At 48.7% G+C, this 19,357-nt stretch overlaps 1 protein-coding gene across 1 annotated transcript in view; it reads left to right on the forward strand.

The window, feature by feature from the left end:
* Nucleotides 1–14,060: 14,060 nt before the first annotated feature.
* Nucleotides 14,061–19,357, forward strand: part of LOC135910971 (uncharacterized) — a 110,064-nt gene continuing 104,767 nt past the window's right edge. The window contains exon 1 of the mRNA XM_065443048.1: nt 14,061–14,561. Within this exon, the coding sequence (XP_065299120.1) occupies nt 14,061–14,561 (501 nt within the window). The remainder of the gene's footprint in view (nt 14,562–19,357) is intronic.

Raw genomic sequence — 19,357 nt, forward strand, 5'->3', positions numbered from 1 at the left:
CTGAGAGCCGCACTCAGTTCCAGGGGTAGCAAACTCTCAAGTTCAACAAATGGCCACAGAGGGCGAAAAATGTTCCGCGCCACAGCACAGTAGAAGCATATAAAGGATGCATGAATTAGTTCATTAAATCCCGCTAGAGGCGCCGTTATAAGCGCAATATTATGTTACAAATTTTATCCTACAATTAGGGAAGCATTTTTATTACGTAAGAAAGAGTACAAAATTATCATTGCTAATTATATATTCTACTCTTTCTAGCATGCTTATTGTTTTTGTCATTATAAACGCAAATAGCGTTCGGCATCATTGATTTTCCACGTGATTCTGGCCTTGATTTAAAATGTTTACCATTATTTTCGAGTGCACCGCGGCATGGATTCATTCGTCCGTACACTTAGACTGGTTGTGTGTTTGTTGCTAAAACTAGTTTTGTTGTGATTCGATGTATCGCGTTATTTAACTTAGGGAGAAGTGGCGGGTTCGCAAGTGGAGATGTAGGCCCGAAAGCTAAATTTCTGTCGTCAGCCACACGGAACACGTCCGCATCGAAACGCGAGCTGGATTCTGCTGCGACTGACAACGGCAATAATGTCGAGTCGTTTAACACCACTGCTTGAATCGTTATGTAATATACGGCTCATTAACTTACAGGTGGAGACAAGCTAACAGCCTAGATCCTGCATAACATATGGGCAATCAGGACCCTCCATTGCTGTTTCCTAAATAAACCTTTAGTTGCGAGGCCGCATGTATACGCACACAATCATGAAAGGAAGAGGCAGCGATATTGAAACGCGTGGCACCTTTTTCATCTTATTGTAGCCATGTATAATATATATATATATATATATATATATATATATATATATATATATATATATATATATATATATATATATATTATTTGAGTCGTGCGGTAACTTTTTTCGTCCACAATACCGAATAACCCTTTGGTAATATGACGTGAAAGTACAGAATGTAATCTCTTGAACAGTTGCAGCCATGATAACTGACTCATATTTCATACTTGTTGCTTCCAAATGTTGTCGCTGTTCAGTTTAGTTTTGCTTCGCAAATTTTGCAGTAGTGAAGCAGTGCATTACGTTCGCGTAGAAAAAGAATGCAGCGGTTCGAATAGCTTCATGCCTTTTATGCGAACCGGCAGTGCGATCTCTTCAAGTGTATAAATGAGGGCACAAATGTTCTCATTTGTCATCCTAATGAAACCTAAGCTGTTGACATGCATTGTAGCTGGCAGACATCAATTTTATGGAAAGCAGCAATATTTATTGAACATGCTGCTTCAGCACCCTAGAACCGTGTCCATTTGCATATCTTCTGTTGTCGCAAACCATTACAATATATATATCTCACACCTTCTTGCATATCGTATTGCAAAATTCTACTTTTTCAATTTTTGTTGCAGTCAAAGTTTCTGTTCCAGACATGCAGTAATGAGGACGGCAGAAGCATAAAGCAACACACTCCATCTACTAAAGAGAAGGTGCTGCCTGCTACAAGGCAGCACCTCATGTTTTTATCATTTCATTTTCTTATGTTTCATTTTTTCTATCAATGCAAGCTTTTTCATTGCCCATTCTTGCTTAATCATTGCTCTTCTTCCCCGATAGCCTGCGTCCTTGCGCAAGCTATACAGAAGTGACTGATTGCAGAATGTGGTTTCGGTGCCTCACTTGGTTGTGGTCTCCGTGTTACATTTCTTGGATGTGGAGGCGTGGTCAGTTGAATGTGGCTGTTACTACAAGGTAAACAACACCTGGTTCAGAAATAAATATGCTTGATATATGCTGTATTGGTTTGCTAGTCTTGAGATACATTTCATTTTAAATGAATCAAAATGTCAGGTAATTTCTTTTAGTCGTAAGCGTGACAACTCACATTTTTTATACAACTTCAATATTCAAGAATTGTTACACACAGTATCGTATAAATATTGGGTGTTCACCTAACCGAAAACCTCTCCTGGACAGACCACATTGCAGCCGTTTGTGCAAAAGCTTCAAGGACATTAGGTTACCTACGTTGTAATCTGGGTAATTCACCTTCCAACATCGCAAATTCGCCTATCAGACATTTGTTCGTCCACAGCTCGAGTATGCACCATCCATTTGGTCCCCGCATCCTACATACTTAATCGACATGCTTGAATCAGTCCAAAACCGAGCTGCCCGTTTCATTTCACGTAATTAAAGCCATCACTCCAGCGTAACGCAAATGAAACTCGATCATTCCATACAGCCCTTAGTTCTTCGCCGTAATATTGCTCTGTTATCCTAGTTTCAGAAATATCCTAGTTTCAGAAATACACATGCCACACAATCCACACTACATATTCAGATCGCCTTGAACACATCTCGCCGATTAAATAACCACTTCAGTTTTGCGTGCATGTACGGTACTACACATGTATTTAACTTTTCCACACCCGCCGTGGTTGCTCAGTGGCTATGGTGTTGGGCTGCTGAGCACGAGGTCGCGGGATCGAATCCCGGCCACGGCGGCCGCATTTCGATGGGGGCGAAATGCGAAAACACCCGTGTGCTTAGATTTAGGTGCACGTTAAAGAACCCCAGGTGGTCAAAATTTCCGGAGTCCTCCACTACGGCGTGCCTCATAATCAGAAAGTGGTTTTGGCACGTAAAACCCGAAATATTATTATTATTATTAACTTTTCCATGCCCCCTACGGCCATTCGCTTGTGGAACAATCTACCTGATCACATTGCTTCCGAGTCAGATCAAGAAAAATTTCGTCATCTCCTACACGAGCATTTTTCATAATAGCGCTTACAAATCATTTTATCTTGTTTCTTACACTTGGCAATGTGCTTCGAACTTCTTGTGATTCTTTTTTTATTGATGCATTGCTATCTCGCTCCTGTGAATTGCTATTTTATGCTGCGTCACGTGTTCGCTTGTGTGCCCTGTATATATTATAGCTTTTTTGCGTCTGTTCCATCAAAATATCCCTTCAAGCATTGCACTCCCTGATATGTTCTTTTTTCGTGTAATTTGCTTTCTAGTATTAGTACCTTAGGCTGAGGTTTACTCATGTTATTTCCTTAAGTGTACCTTTGTGGCCTTTCATTACTTCAGTTGTTCCTTTTACATGTTTTTGGTAGTAATGTTGATAAGCGCTACATTGAGGCGTATCTTTTGTATTACACTTTAGAAGGCTGTTTACTCTTTTGCTCCCCCTGGATTTTGTAGCCCCCCTTACACAATGCCCCCATACGGCCTGTAAGGTATTTTAAATAAATAAATAAATAAATAAATTCGTTTGTAGCAGATTATATGAATGTTTGTTCATATTTAGGTTAAGCATAATTGGTTCGAACATAAAAGAAAACACTACATGGGTTTGACTAATCTGTGCTGTATATCATGTGTCACTATTTGCCCCAACAGAGCCTGTGAAATGCACATCTTGGTCATCACAAGAGCTCCGATCTACACAAACAGGAAGGGGCTGGAGCCGAATTCGCAAGACTTTTACACCACGAATAAAGATGCGGATGCAGAAAGAAGCATTTGGACGAGATATAAAGTTTGCGGAGGACTGTGTCAAAGTTTAAAAGAGCTTCAGCCACCATTCCACCAACGCGGAGATTGCTCGAGTCATCCAGGTACCTCAATAAGGACTTTCTAGAAATTCTTCATGTTCAGATACACCTGCAACCACTTGCCAAGCACGAACAACACTGGCCCAAAGAATTCCGTCAGTTTGCCCTTAATCAACTCCCTGGCCATGTCACTTCTACTTGTGCGAATTGAATTTTTTTTCTATCAATGCAAGCTTTTTCATTCCCCATTCTTGTTAGAGATCATTCTTCAGCATTCAAACATAAAGGTCAACCGATTCTTTGCTCATGGTTAATGCGGGCTGCTGTCCAGCAGCATAAGAGATCTCTAGAAGTAGTTTCTAGTGTACTTTACCATGTGCAATTCCTGTCCTGAAATAACTGACGCAGCATCGGCATGTGTCTTGCATTAATCTACGCACCGTGTGCTATGCACCATTTGGCTTTTCTTAATGTTTTCAGCCTTCAGTACTTGCAGAGCAGAGTGGATTGTTTCTTGAATGCAAACTTTTCCATTGCCATATTCTTAGTCTGTTTATGATTGATCTTCTTCATCCATAGCTTGCGTCCTTGCGCAAGCTATACTGAAGTGACTGATTGCAGAATGTGGCTTGGGTGCCTCACTTGGTTGTGGTCTCCGTGTTACATTTCTCGGATGTGGAGGCCTGGCCAGTTGGATTCGGAAGCAGTCTCTGGAGGTAAGCATTTGCTCCTGCAGTCCGCACAGTGATATGGACTCCCAGTATACACGCACCGTAACTGGTGCTCCCCGTTCGTTCTTCCCTGCTCCAGCCATGGGAGGATTGTGGCGTGGCTTTCCTCGGCCACGGTTTTGCGTCAATGGAGACTATCATACGTGATTACATGATCCGAAGTGTATGAAGTTGATAGCCAGATGCGTGGAAAAGCCCGCAAGAGTGGCTGCCGAAGGTGATGCCCACGAAACCGATTTGTCGATATTGACACGTGTACTTATCTTTATCGGGCAACCACGTTTCGCCGCTTAACAACTGTAATCGCACAGCGAGGGACGCGTCTGCATGTATCCGACGTTTCTGGAAAGTTATCGACGCTTCCATCCGCGTGTCTGTTGTCGCCGAACCTTGTGTTATCAGATTTCATCGCGTGACACGAATGGTGTAGAACTTTGTGGAAAACACGCGGGTCCCATCAGTTAATCTGGAACATTCGACGACTGATCTATAAAAGCCGACGCGCTTGACCCGCTGATCAGATTTTCGACGATCGCCGACTGTGTTCGCCGCTTTCGTTGTGCTATAAGTGTAGCCTGTTTTGTGGGCACAGGTTCGCCCAATAAAAGCTAGTTTTGTATTCCACCGTACTGCTTCTTTCTTCGCCGTCACTACCACGTGACATCTGGTGGAGGTGCTTGTGCGTTCATGTACCGAACGCCCCCGCAAAGCCGCGATCCAAGCCCGAAGCCCGAGGACAAAACCAACGTCGCCCAAGACCAGCGAGCTAGCCGCCGGCTGCAAGGACTGCCCCCAGAACACGGACTCCTACCTGAGACGTGCAGGAAGATCGCCACCAAGTCCACCCCAATGGCAGCCCCAGCATCCCCCGTCGTGCTGCAGCAGCCCAGGGAGCCTCCGACGTTCCGCGGTTCAACGTTCGAGGACGCAGAAAGCTGGCTTGAGACATACGAGAAGGTCGCTGCTTTTAACAACTGGAACAGCGAAGACAAACTGCGACATGTATTCTTCGCATTGGAAGACGCTGCCAGGACGTGGTTCGAGAACCGAGAAGCCACCTTGACTACCTGGGAGCTGTTCCGAAGCGGCTTCCTGAAGACATTCACAAGCGTCGTACGCCGAGAACGAGCCCAAGCACTACTGGAAACCCGAGTGCAGCTGCCCAACGAGACCACCGCGATTTTTACAGAAGAAATGAGCCGCCTATTCCGCCACGCCGACCCGGAAATGTCCGAGGAAAAGAAAGTGCGGCTACTAATGCGTGGTGTTAAGGAGGAACTTTTCGCCGGTATGGTACGAAACCCACCGAAGACTGTCGACGAGTTTCTTCGCGAGGCCACTAGCATCGAGAAGACACTCGAGATGCGAAACCGGCAATTCGACCGCCGCACCAACGCTACAAACTATACCGGAGTTCAATCACTGGCCTCCGAAGACCTGCGCGAGGCTATCAGGGCAGTCGTACGAGAGGAGCTTCAGAAGATCTTCCCGTCGTCGCAGCCTCAAGTGGCCTCGATCGCTGACATCGTCAAAGATGAGGTTCAGCGGTCGCTTGGAGTCCCGGAAGTGCAACCTCAATTACCGCAACCCCTACCAGAAGCGATGACCTACGCGGCCGTCGTACGCCGTCAAGGCCCTCCTCAGCGACCGCGCCAGGGCCCTGTAACGCCGCAGTTTCGTCGTCCGCCGCCGCCGCCGCCAGCACGACCACCCGTCGCCCAGCGCACCTACGCGAGGAAGACGGACATTTGGCGTGCTCCTGACCACCGCCCGCTCTGCTGCCACTGCGGAGAAGCGGGTCACGTCTACCGACGATGTCCGTACCGGGAGATGGGACTGCGAGGTTTCGCCGTCAACGCGCCGCGTCCACAGCTTGGAGAGCGCCCACGTGACATCGCCGATTACCTCGCCGCTACTCAGTGGAGCCCTCGACGGCCATCCCGTTCGCCGTCACCAGGACGCTACCTGTCGCCGCAGCGCCGACCATACACTGGCCCAGCCAGGGGTCGGTCAGCGAGCCCATATCCGGAAAACTAAAAGCAGCAACCGAAGGAGGTGCGGTTGCTGTTCGTCGAACTGACGAAGATCCTCCGCCGCCGACGAAGACGACGACGAAACGATCTCGACGACATAACAACGACACGCCGCCGTCCCGACGAAGTCAGGAAGGCAAGACTACACCGACGAACGACGACTTGACGACGCGACGTTCCAACTTCAGTTCAACACGACGCAGCCGTGATCCGACGCCACGACCTAACTGCAACGCCAGACAAAGAACCACCGACCTCGACGTGCTTCTCGACGGCCACGCAGTCACTGCCTTAGTCGACACAGGGGCTGATTACTCCGTCATGAGTGGACACATCGCCGCCCAGTTGAAGAAAGTTAAGACAACGTGGGAAGGCCCTCAAATTCGAACCGCTGGAGGACACCTCATCACGCCGTCTGGAGTCTGCACGGCAAGAATTACCGTTCATGACCGGACTTACCCTGCCACCTTCGTTATCCTCCAACAGTGTTCACGAGACGTCATTCTCGGTATGGACTTCCTGAACCAACACGGCGCAGTCATCGACCTGAAGTCGAAGTCAATAACGCTGTCGGAAGATAAAGCGATACCGCCGGAGAGCCCTCGTAGTCACCACGCCTTGAGTGTGCTCGAAGACCAAGTGAGCATCCCGCCCCACTCCAGCATTGTTATTTCGGTCGGCACCGAAATACCCGCTGACGTAGAAGGTGTCATCGAAGGCGACCAACGTCTCCTGCTAGACCGTGAAATTTGCGTCGCAAGAGGGATCGCTCGACTGCATGGAGGGAAAACTGAAGTGTTGCTGACAAACTTCAGCCAGGAGTTCAAGCACATCAACAAGGGCACAACGATCGCGTACATCGAGGAAATTGTGGAAACCGGTAATGCGTTTGTCGTCTCGGATTCCGCCGCATCTACCCCGACGACCATGGTTCCCGAACCAGACTACGACATTATACCAAGTCTCCCAGTGATTAAGCAACAGCAGCTCAGAAGTCTGCTCCGACGATACAAAGGCTGCTTTTCGACGACATCGAGGATTCGACAAACACCAGTCGCCAAGCATCGCATAATCACCGAGGAGTACGCTCGACCACTCCGCCAAAGCCCTTACCGAGTTTCGCTGCGAGAACGCGAAGCTATAAGAGAACAAGTCGACGAAATGCTGCACGACGACATCATCCAGCCGTCGAAAAGCCCGTGGGCATCCCCTGTTGTCCTGCTGAAGAAAAAGGACGGAACCCTACGTTTCTGCGTCGATTATCGTCGTCTGAACAAGATCACGAAGAAGGACGTATACCCCCTTCCACGGATAGACGACGCATTGGATCGGCTCTGCAACGCTAAGTACTTCTCGTCGATGGATCTCAAGTCTGGCTACTGGCAAATAGAAGTCGACGAGAGAGATCGCGAAAAGACCGCCTTCATCACGCCAGACGGCCTCTACGAGTTCAAGGTCATGCCATTCGGGCTCTGCTCGGCACCTGCAACTTTCCAGCGCGTCATGGACACGGTGTTAGCAGGATTGAAGTGGCAGACCTGCCTTGTTTACTTGGATGACGTCGTCGTCTTCGCCGAAAATTTCGACGATCACCTTAGGCGGCTTACGACAGTACTAGAGGCCATCAAGTCATCAGGACTCACTCTGAAGCCAGAAAAATGCCGCTTCGCTTACGACGAGCTTCTGTTCCTAGGCCACGTCATCAGTAAATCCGGAGTACGCCCCGACCCCCAGAAAACAGCTGCCATCGCAAAGTTCCCGCAGCCCACCGACAAGAAGGCAGTGCGTAGATACCTTGGCATGTGTGCCTACTACAGGCGCTTTGTCAAGGACTTTTCACGCATCGCCGAGCCGTTGACACGTCTAACTAAATGTGATGTTGAGTTCAAATGGGAAACGCCGCAGGCCGACGCATTTGAAGAACTCAAACGACGCATGCAGTCGCCGCCTGTACTTGCGCACTTCGACGAGTACGCCGATACAGAAATCCATACTGACGCCAGTAGCCTAGGCCTCGGTGCCGTTCTAGTCCAGAGGAGAAACGGAGTCGAACAGGTGATAGCTTACGCTAGCCGGTCGCTGTCAAAAGCGGAAGGCAACTATTCTACGACCGAAAAGGAATGCCTCGCCATCGTTTGGGCTACAGCTAAATTTCGCCCTTATCTTTATGGCAGGCCATTCAAAGTCGTCAGTGACCATCACGCGTTGTGTCGGCTAGCGAGTATAAAGGATCCTTCAGGACGGCTGGCGCGGTGGAGCCTCAGACTACAAGAATACGACATCACTGTAACCTACAAGTCCGGACGAAAACACTCCGATGCCGATTGCCTATCACGCGCCCCCATTGACCCGCCGCCGCAAGATGACGAAGATGACGACGCCTTCCTTGGAATAATAAGCGCGGAAGACTTCGCCGAACAACAACGAGCGGACCCGGAACTTAAAGGCCTCGTCGATTATTTGGAAGGGCACACCGACGTTGTCCCCAGGGCATTTAAGCGCGGATTATCTTCCTTCACGCTTCAAGACAGTCTACTTGTGAAGAAGAACTTCTCGCCAGTCCGCGCCAATTACCTTCTTGTTGTCCCGTCAGGACTTCGTCCAGAAGTATTGCATGGCCTACATGACGATCCGACCGCTGGACACCTCGGATTTTCCCGGACACTATCGAGGATACAAGAAAAGTATTATTGGCCGCGCCTGACCGCCGACGTCGCCCGTTATGTCAGAACATGCCGAGACTGTCAGCGACGCAAGACACCGCCGACAAGGCCAGCCGGATTACTACAGCCAATCGAGCCTCCTTGCCGACCATTCCAGCAGATCGGGATGGACTTGCTGGGACCCTTTCCGACGTCAATAACCGGAAATAAGTGGATCGTCGTGGCGACGGACTACCTCACCCGCTTCGCTGAAACAAAAGCACTGCCGAAAGGTAGCGCAGCCGAAGTGGCAAAATTCTTTGTCGAAAACATCCTGCTGCGACATGGCGCCCCAGAAGTCCTCATCACCGACCGAGGAACGGCCTTTACAGCGGAGCTCACCCAAGCCATTCTGAAATACAGTCAGACAAGGCACAGGAGGACAACGGCTTACCACCCGCAGACGAATGGTCTTACGGAGCGGCTGAATAAGACCCTCGCCGACATGCTAGCGATGTACGTCGACGTCGAACACAAGACGTGGGACGCGGTCCTGCCGTATGTCACCTTCGCCTACAACACGGCGGTGCAAGAAACAACGCAGATCACGCCATTCAAGTTGGTTTACGGCAGGAACCCGACGACGACGCTCGACGCCATACTGCCGCACGTCACTGACGAGGAGAATCTTGACGTCGCTACCTATCTCCAGCGCGCCGAAGACGCCCGACAGCTCGCCCGCCTACGGATCAAGACCCAGCAGCGTACCGACAGCCGACACTACAACCTCCGACGACGCTTCGTCGAGTACCAGCCCGGCGACCGTGTTTGGGTATGGACCCCGATTCGCCGGCGAGGACTCAGTGAGAAGCTGCTGCGACGCTATTTCGGACCCTACAAGGTCATCCAACGTATTGGCGCACTAGACTATGAGGTCGTGCCAGACGGCATTTCGCACTCACAGCGGCGCCGCGCACGATCTGAAGTGGTCCACGTGGTGCGCCTTAAACCATTTTACGGACGCTGATGAACTTCGTTAGTTTGTTGTTTTCTTTGCTACGAGTGCTTTTCTTTGTTAATTTCGTTTGTTTGCAGCATCGGGTGTGTCTTGCATTAACCTACGCACCGTGTGCTATGCACCATTTGGCTTTTCTTAATGTTTTCAGCCTTCAGTACTTGCAGAGCAGAGAGGATTGTTTCTTGAATGCAAACTTTTCCATTGCCATATTCTTAGTCTGTTTGATTGATCTTCTTCATCCATAGCTTGCGTCCTTGCGCAAGCTATACTGAAGTGACTGATTGCAGAATGTGGCTTGGGTGCCTCACTTGGTTGTGGTCTCCGTGTTACATTTCTCGGATGTGGAGGCCTGGCCAGTTGGATTCGGAAGCAGTCTCTGGAGGTAAGCATTTGCTGCTGCAGTCCGCACAGTGATATGGACTCCCAGTATACACGCACCGTAACTGGTGCTCCCCGTTCGTTCTTCCCTGCTCCAGCCATGGGAGGATTGTGGCGTGGCTTTCCTCGGCCACGGTTTTGCGGCAATGGAGACTATCATACGTGATTACATGATCCGAAGTGTATGAAGTTGATAGCCAGATGCGTGGAAAGGCCCGCAAGAGTGGCTGCCGAAGGTGATGCCCACGAAACCGATTTGTCGATATTGACACGTGTACTTATCTTTATCGGGCAACCACGTTTCGCCGCTTAACAACTGTAATCGCACAGCGAGGTACGCGTCTGCATGTATCCGACGTTTCTGGAAAGTTATCGACGCTTCTATCCGCGTGTCTGTTGTCGCCGAACCTTGTGTTATCAGATTTCATCGCGTGACACGAATAGTGTAGAACTTTGTGGAAAACACGCGGGTCCCATCAGTTAATCTGGAACATTCGACGACTGATATATAAAAGCCGACGCGCTTGACCCGCTGATCAGATTTTCGACGATTGCCGACTGTGTTCGCCGCTTTCGTTGTGCTATAAGTGTAGCCTGTTTTGTGGGCACAGGTTCGCCCAATAAAAGCTAGTTTTGTATTCCACCGTACTGCTTCTTTCTTCGCCGTCACTACCACGTGACAATATTGAGACAAGGGGTGGCACCAAGTGCGAGCCACACATTAGTGGGCCCCGAAAGAAAAAAAAAACGTACAGGTTGTAAAGAAGTTAATGCTAAAATGCCGACAGTGCGTGTCGCTGCGTTGGTTGTGGCAGCAGATGCCTGCATCACCCGATTGCTTCGCAATAGAAGTTGCTCATCTTCAGTGGCAGTTGTCGGTTGAAACAGGTGCGACGCTCTGTCCAATCTGTCTGCGCTGCTAGCTGTCGCTTGTTACCAGACCGCCACTTGCGACGACGATGGTGAGCCGTTTATGAGCTCGCGTGAACGATTCCAGCGTATCTCGGCATACAAAATGTATTTCTGCTCTTGCACCAGAATATACACTGCTTGTCTTCTGCTAATAAATTCGCACGTTCTGTTGACTCACTTGTGGCTTGCATATATGGGTGTCAGTAGAGGCTTTTGGCCTCCTGGCAACATTTATTATACCATATATATTAGAATTAGCACGACCTTTTTCCCTTTTTTGTGGAAACCTTATCCAAAGGTGCTATTGTCTTGTACTAAGCACAAAAGAATATCGACTGATATTCGTGAAAAATGCTAGGAGTAGTAGGAAGCTAATGGAGAGGCTGTCTCTAAAAAAATCCGCGTATCTATCGACGTCACCGAGGTCAATGTCACTTTAGGGTGCCCAGGATGCCTGCGGAGGATGCGGTGAGTAATACTTTTGTAACATATCCGACTAAGGTGCAATTTGTGGCGTGCACTAGCGAGATTTAGTTGCGGAGCTAGCGGTCAGGAAAGGTCTGTCATGTTCGAAGTTTTTCGTTTTTCAAAAATACGCGGGTTGACATTTGATCAAATCATTATTTTTAATATATTTTAATATCTCAATACCGTACACATAGGAGAAGACAGCAAACGCATGTATTTTTAGTGTAGAGTTGCGGATTTCTATACTTCGTGATTTATGTCTTTTCTTTCAGTTGTCCAATGTTCAGCAGTATTTTGGAAATGTATGCGCTCCCAAATACGATTATGTGTCCCACAGTGGCCACTATCTTCTTTCTCTCGCAAATGCACGAAATTTCAGTCAAATTGATCTAGCGGTTGTCTCCCGACAACATTTCTACTTTTTGGATTAACTTTGGCACGGAAATCGAAAATGACACCGAGCAAAGCTCTCCTAATGAGCAGCACAGCAATCTAAGCCTCGGTCCAGCATTTTGTTGTATAGGTAACTATTTATCTTCGCTCAGTGCATACAACCTTTGGGACTGATTTTCACAGATGCTGCATTCTACCGGCTGTCATGGACAATGAAGCGTATGCGCAGTGAAATACTTGGCGCCTTAGTGCTACACTTTTTGGGTAGCCGCTTGTAACGCCGCAATTCCCAGTCGGCCACTGTCGGGATAGGCCGCCGTTGACTATCGTTGGTTTCGACCTTCGGTCTTCCGGAATAAGTTCTGAGTCGCGGTCATCACCATGCTGCTTGTTGCCGTCGTCGTTATAGTATTCGCCCATATGTCTCTGACGTCGGGCCCTAATGGCCTTCATCGTCCTTGTAGTGCCATCATGGGAAATCTATGTCTTTGTCGGCATCACCGTCGTCAGTCCATCAATACTACACCATCGTCTGCAGGAATGGTGCCCAAAATCCCCTTCCTGCTGTTTTTATAGCAGTGCGTCGAACGGCAATAGAGCTCCGTGTTTAGGGCGTTACGAGTGAGAACGAGGATCCGCAGCCATGAAAGTGTTCCCATTGAAAAAGTCCCGTTTGGAGGCAGTCAGAACAGGCCATATCTGGTAGAGGTGACTGCTTGTCCGACGACACAAACAGCCAAGATGGTGACGACTTTCCATACAGTGCCATAGTGCAACTACTTGCCTAAATGAAAGGCATTCAGGCAAGTGAGTAACTTGCGTAATCTGAATGTGTTAATGTCCCTTGCCCTTTCTTTGTGACATAATTATACACTACACAGCTACATGCTGGTACTACGCCCTGTGAACATGCAAGGCTTAAGACAAGGTCACAATGAAGAGGGGCATGTTGTTAGTGCACCTGACTTCGCAGATACATCAAAGAAACGCGAATTGTTAATAATGAAATGAAGGTGAAAAATTACAATAAAGTGGCTACATACTGCAGCGCGTACGTGTAAATCAATGAAATGCACATTTCACTTTGCCCATTTCACTAAGTGACAGGAAAGAAAGAAGAGAAGGCAAGAGTAGTTGGACCGGGCCAGTTGCCTGAAGCTCAAATTAGATAATGCGGTTGAAGCAATTCTGTGTGTAGCCTTGCTCAGCCAGAAATTTTCTGCATCCTTCTGGTACAAATATTGATCTTTATAACAAAGTCTGTAAAAAAATAACAAAATCACAAAACAATGAATTCAATCGTACGTTTATTTCATTTGATGCGGCAATCCCTGATCGTTGGAGCAATAACGAAAGAAAGCCGTAATAATTGAGTCCGTGATTGATTTCTTCCTTCTTGCGATCAGGAAAATGTTTCCTGGAGACAAAAAGAGGAAAGAATAAGTTGACGCATAGCTAGCTGGTATGCTTACGGTTCATATTCGAGAAATATCTATTTAACAAATGAATAATCAGAAGCTTGTAAAAGCTATGAAACTAAAACTTAAGAAATATGCAATAAATCCTGCCTCTCACATGAGCTGCACTTTCAGTGAAAGCAAGAAAGAAGGCAAGAGCTCACTTAGTATGGAGTTGAAACAAACGGCAAGTAATAATGCAAAATTTTTAATTTCTCATTAAACTATAATGCGAATACGGAGTTCTGGCGTGATTATTACACAAAAGGGGAGCCCTACACACTCTGCGCTGCATGATAGCTGCCACTATATTACTTGAGTTTTAAGTGGCATCACTCCCCCTCATTAGACTCCTATTACCAGCACGACAAATTCAAGAACATCGAGAAGTCACTTTCATGTCTCTTTAACGCCAGAGTCGAACTAAACATATAATAACAATCGTATGCTCACACTTCTTGCGGAGAAGAGCGACGTAGTGGACTGGAGTGCCAAGACCATAGCCGTAGTTCAGGCCGTAGCCGAGGAGACCATGACCGTAGCCGTAGTGGCCAGCACCGTAGCCGAGAGCACCAATGCCATAGCCATAGTAGATTGGAGCGGCATGGTAGGCAGCGACTGCTGGGGCCACGTGGGCAACGGTGGCCACAGCTGGGGCGTGGTGGATGGTGGTAGTGGTAACAGCTGGGACAGCGTGCACGGCAGCAACAGCTGGGGCCGCGGCGTAGGTGGTGACATGGGCCACAGCTGGAGCAGCAGCGACAACTGGGGCAGCGTGCACGGCTGTCACAGCTGGAGCAACAGCGTAGGTAGCGACTGGCGCAGCGTGGGCGACAGTGGCGACCCTGGTCACTGCTGGAGCAACAGCGTAGGAGGCGACGGCTGGGGCAGCGACTGCGGTGGCGACTGGGGCGTGAGCTACAGTGGCGACAGCTGGAGCCGTAGCGTAAGTGGTGGAAACCTTAGTCACGGCTGGAGCAGCGGCATAGGTAGCAACTGGGGCAGCGTGGGCTACGGTGGCCACAGCTGGAGCAGCGGCCAGGCCAACGCCATAGCCGGCGGTGCCGACAAATCCAGCAAAAGCGCTGGTGGCCAGAGCCAGGACAATGCAGGCACGGATCTGGGCCGGAAGAAGAATGTTTCAAATGGAAAGCAATGAATTTAGCAGAATATTCGTATAGAGAGCTAAATACGTTTACAAACTGGTTTATTATTTGCAGCAAACAGTTAAATACGAATATTATATAGGCATAATTCTACCTTTTATTATCCTATCTTTATGTGTCATGCGTTACCTAACGTAATATTTCTATGTATTTTAGAATTTTATTGTTTTTCGTAGCGCTTTAGGTAGCGATGCTTTCTTTGCTCAGATTATCAAAACTGCATCTCCAGAATTATTCGAACCACCTCTGGGCATCGTATGGGCTCCAATTTACGCGCAATGGTTGGTGTTTAGGGACACAGCTGGAATGGGTGGAATAATACTTTGATATCAGGCGCTGCACTAAAAAAGATTGCATGGTCATGGAAGGTTTTTGTGTTTTACACTCGATATATGCATTTCCGGATTTCATAAAACCTGCGAAGAAAGCACCTGGTTCATGCTGGGATAACTTGAAAAGGCGAAGACGTGCGAAGTGTGAATTCAGGATAATGCTTAGAATGTTCATGCGAAAAATAATAAATTGTAGCATAAATGACTTACCATCTTGACCCTTCAACCGTGGTTGTAGCAACTGCTGGTGAGGGATGCATTGTGCGGTCCCTTTTATACCAATCACTTCAGTGCTTATTCATGCAGCGTATGAACTGAAGGAGGAAAAAAAGATGTCCTTACAGTGCCGGTACTTTAAAGGCCGTAAATTTGGTGGCACGCCGAGCACCGGAACAAAGCTACGCGTGCCGAAGAATAATGAGGTTTGACGCAGTTATTCTTTCGCGCCGAGCATTTTCAGATTTTTATTCTGCATACTTAGCTAAAGCACCGTTGCCTTCGTAGATGAAAGGTGTTCCAAGTTATTCTTCAGGGAGAGAATAAAAATGAGTTTCGATTGCTAGAAACAGAGTTAAGAAGAGTTGCCCAAGTATTAGTAGAAGGAGAAAGAGAAGGCTGGCTCAGAGATTGCTATTTGTGAGAACACATATTGCCTTCATAGTCCGAATACTTGTTCTTAGTGACTTAAGTTTTGTGCAATGTTAGCATAAGCATAAACGAATGGGTGTGCGCAAGAGCGCCACCGTCGCCTCATAAATAAAGCGAAAATGATGGCAGATGAGTATGCGGCGTCATTCCACTGAGCGTGTCAAAAACAGATATTTAATTTTGCAACATAAATCTAAGTGCCAGTTTTGCAAACAATTTATTATCCTTTAGGTCATCAATTGCAGTCCACAGAATCTGTCAAAGCTATATAATGTAATATCAAGGTGCTGCGGAATACAATGAAATAAAGTCAAGATGGTTAAAATATTTTTAAAAATTTTTGATGAGTTCTCGTAATTACAGGACTAGGATGTTAATCTTTTATTTATTTATATATTTATTTATATGTTTACTTATACAAGCACCTGCAGCATCACAAGGGCATTATTGCAGGGGCGACAATTGAAGGAAGATGAACATGTGCAAAAAACTTCAAACAGCAAAGCACAGGTGGTAAAAGTAACAGAATACGTAGAATCGATTAGTCATCTCGACGGCAAAACGGTCTTCAGTGAGCTGCGGTGCAATATTGCAACAAAGAAATGGAAAGGCTACACTATCACATGAAGTGCAATTCTGGCCAAATGATATAAAGTAAACGGGATGATATTGTTACGTAGAAAGACGCAGACGACAAGCTATGTACAAATATATTTACAAGGAAAATACGCTGCGCTTGGCCAAGAGGCAACAGCCCGCGCTAGCTTCTAAATCGTCGTCTTCGTCTTCTTCCTGCTCAGCTCTTCGTCAGTGGGAGCATACCCCGTAGCACTACCCCCGGCGGCAAAAGCGCCGTCCCGGAGCGACTAAAGGCTGGACTCTGAAGCAGTGTAGTAGCTCTTGAGCCTACTGACGTGCACGACATCACTAGACGCCAGAGTAGATGACGAGGTTGAGCTCACAGGAGCAATTTCATAAGTCACAGGCGTCACCTGGCGCAGCACGCGGTAGGGTCCTGTGTATCGCGAAAGGAGCTTTTGTGAAAGTCCGACGTGACGAGAGGGCGACCACAAGAGCACGAGCGCACCAGGCGAAAACTGCACGTCACGGTGGCGGGCGTTGTACTGACGCTGCTGAGTGGTTTGCGAGTCCGTCAGTCGAGCACGGGCAAGCTGGCGTGCATGGTCGGCGAGAGCAATGGCGTCGCGCGCATACTCGCTTGTTGAGATCGAAGCAGGAGGAAGTGCCGTGTCAAGGGGCAAGGTCGGTTCGCGACCGTAGAGCAGATAAAAGGGAGAAAATCCGGCGGTGTCGTGCCGGGAAGAATTATAAGCGAATGTGACGTAAGGAAGCGCAATGTCCCAGTCGCGGTGGTCCTTGGAAACATACTTTGACAGCATATCGGTAAGAGTACGGTTTAACCGCTCTGTCAGGCCATTGGTTTGAGGATGGTATGAGGTAGTCAGCTTGTGTTGAGTGGAGCAGGAACGTACAATGTCGGCGATAACTTTCGAGAGGAAGTTACGACCACGGTCAGTGAGCAGCTATCGCGGGGCGCCATGAAGTAAGATAATGTCCCGCAAGAGAAAGTCCGCGACGTGAGTGGCGCAACTGGTAGGGAGAGCCCGCGTGATAGCGTATCGGGTGGCGTAGTCAGTTGCGACGGCTACCCATTTGTTCCCAGAGGATGACGTGGGAAAGGGACCGAGGAGGTCTAATCCAACACGAAAGAACGGTTCCACAGGGACAGTGATCGGCTGGAGATGACCGGCAGGTAGCACCTGAGGTGTTTTCCGACGCTGGCAGGTATCACAGGCAGCAACATAGTGTCGGACAGAGCGAGCGAGACCAGGCCAATAGAAGCGGCGGCGGACGCGGTCGTACGTGCGGGTTACGCCAAGATGTCCTGCAGTAGGTGCGTCATGCATCTCAAAGAGCACAGTCTGTCGTAGATGTTTTGGCACGACAAGAAGAAGATCAGATCCGTCAGGGAGGAAGTTCCTTCGGTACAGAATGCCGCCCTGGAGGACATATCGGCGAACGGATGCGTCGGTAGGTGTAGAGCGCAGACGCTCGATGAGTACTCGCAGCGATAGGTCTCGGTACTGCTCATCGGCGATGTTAACGAAGGCAGACACAGAGAAAATGCCGTCGGCAGTACTACTGTCGGCGTCGTCAGGCTCGTCTACCGGGTAGCGAGACAGGCAGTCAGCGTCCTTGTGTAGTCGGCCAGATTTGTAGGTGACAGAGAACGAATATTCTTGGAGGCGTAGGGCCCAGCGACCAAGTCTTCCTGAAGGGTCTTTCAATGAGCATAACCAACAAAGCGCGTGATGGTCTGTGATAACGGAAAAGGGTCGGCCATATAAGTATGGGCGGAACTTCGCAACCGCCCAAACTAGGGCCAGACACTCACGCTCAGTGATGGAATAGTTGCGCTCCGCGGGTGAGAGGAGCCTGCTGGCGTAAGCGATAACACGGTCGTTGCCGCGCTGGCGTTGTGCCAGTACTGCGCCAATTCCGTGACCGCTGGCATCAGTACGAACTTCGGTAGGCGCAGACGGATCGAAATGGGCCAGAACGGGAGGCGTTGTGAGAACGTCGATTAGATGCGAGAATGCAGAGGCCTCGTTAACGCCCCACTGGAAAGGGGCGTCTTTTTTCAAAAGCTCGGTTAGTGGTCGTGCTATGGCCGCGAAATTTTTCACGAAACGGCGAAGTAGGAACAAAGGCCGATGAAGCTGCGCACATCCTTGACACACTTCGGAACAGGAAAGTGCGTAACAGCATGGATCTTGCCTGGGTCCGGTTGCACTCCTTTCGCGTCAACGAGATGCCCAAGGACGGTAATCTGGCGACGGCCGAATTGGCACTTCGATGCGTTCAGTTGCAGACCGGCGCGACGAAAAACGTCCAGGACTGCCGAGAGGCGCTCGAGGTGCGTAGCGAACGTTGGGGAGAATACTATGACGTCGTCCAAGTAGCACAGGCATGTGGACCATTTGAAACCGTGAAGAAGGGAGTCCATCATGCGTTCAAAAGTGGCAGGAGCGTTACATAGACCAAACGGCATTACTTTGAATTGATAAAGACCGTCCGGAGTTACAAAAGCAGTCTTCTCGCGGTCGAGATCGTCCACAGCAATCTGCCAGTAGCCGGAGCGGAGGTCAATAGAAGAGAAGTAGCGAGCACCATGGAGGCAGTCAAGGGCGTCATCGATCCGAGGTAGGGGATACACGTCCTTTTTGGTAACCCTGTTAAGGTGCCGATAATCCACGCAAAAGCGCCATGAACCATCCTTCTTTTTTACCAGTACAACCGGTGACGCCCATGGACTACATGACGGTTCTATGATGTTATTGGCAAGCATTTTGCGAACTTCAGCGTGAATAACTTGACTCTCAACCGGTGACACTCGATACGGGCGGCGATGAATAGGAGGGGCATCGCCGGTATTAATGCGATGTTTAACAGTTGTAGTTTGGGCCAAAGGACGATCGCTAAGTCAAAAATATCGCTGTAGGAAAGCAGAACGCGGTAGAGCTCACGAGCGTGCTCGGACGGCATGTCGGGCGCAATCATTTTCTGTAAGTCGG

The sequence above is a fragment of the Dermacentor albipictus genome, chromosome 2 (genome assembly GCF_038994185.2).
Source record: "Dermacentor albipictus isolate Rhodes 1998 colony chromosome 2, USDA_Dalb.pri_finalv2, whole genome shotgun sequence".
Taxonomy (NCBI): domain Eukaryota; kingdom Metazoa; phylum Arthropoda; class Arachnida; order Ixodida; family Ixodidae; genus Dermacentor; species Dermacentor albipictus.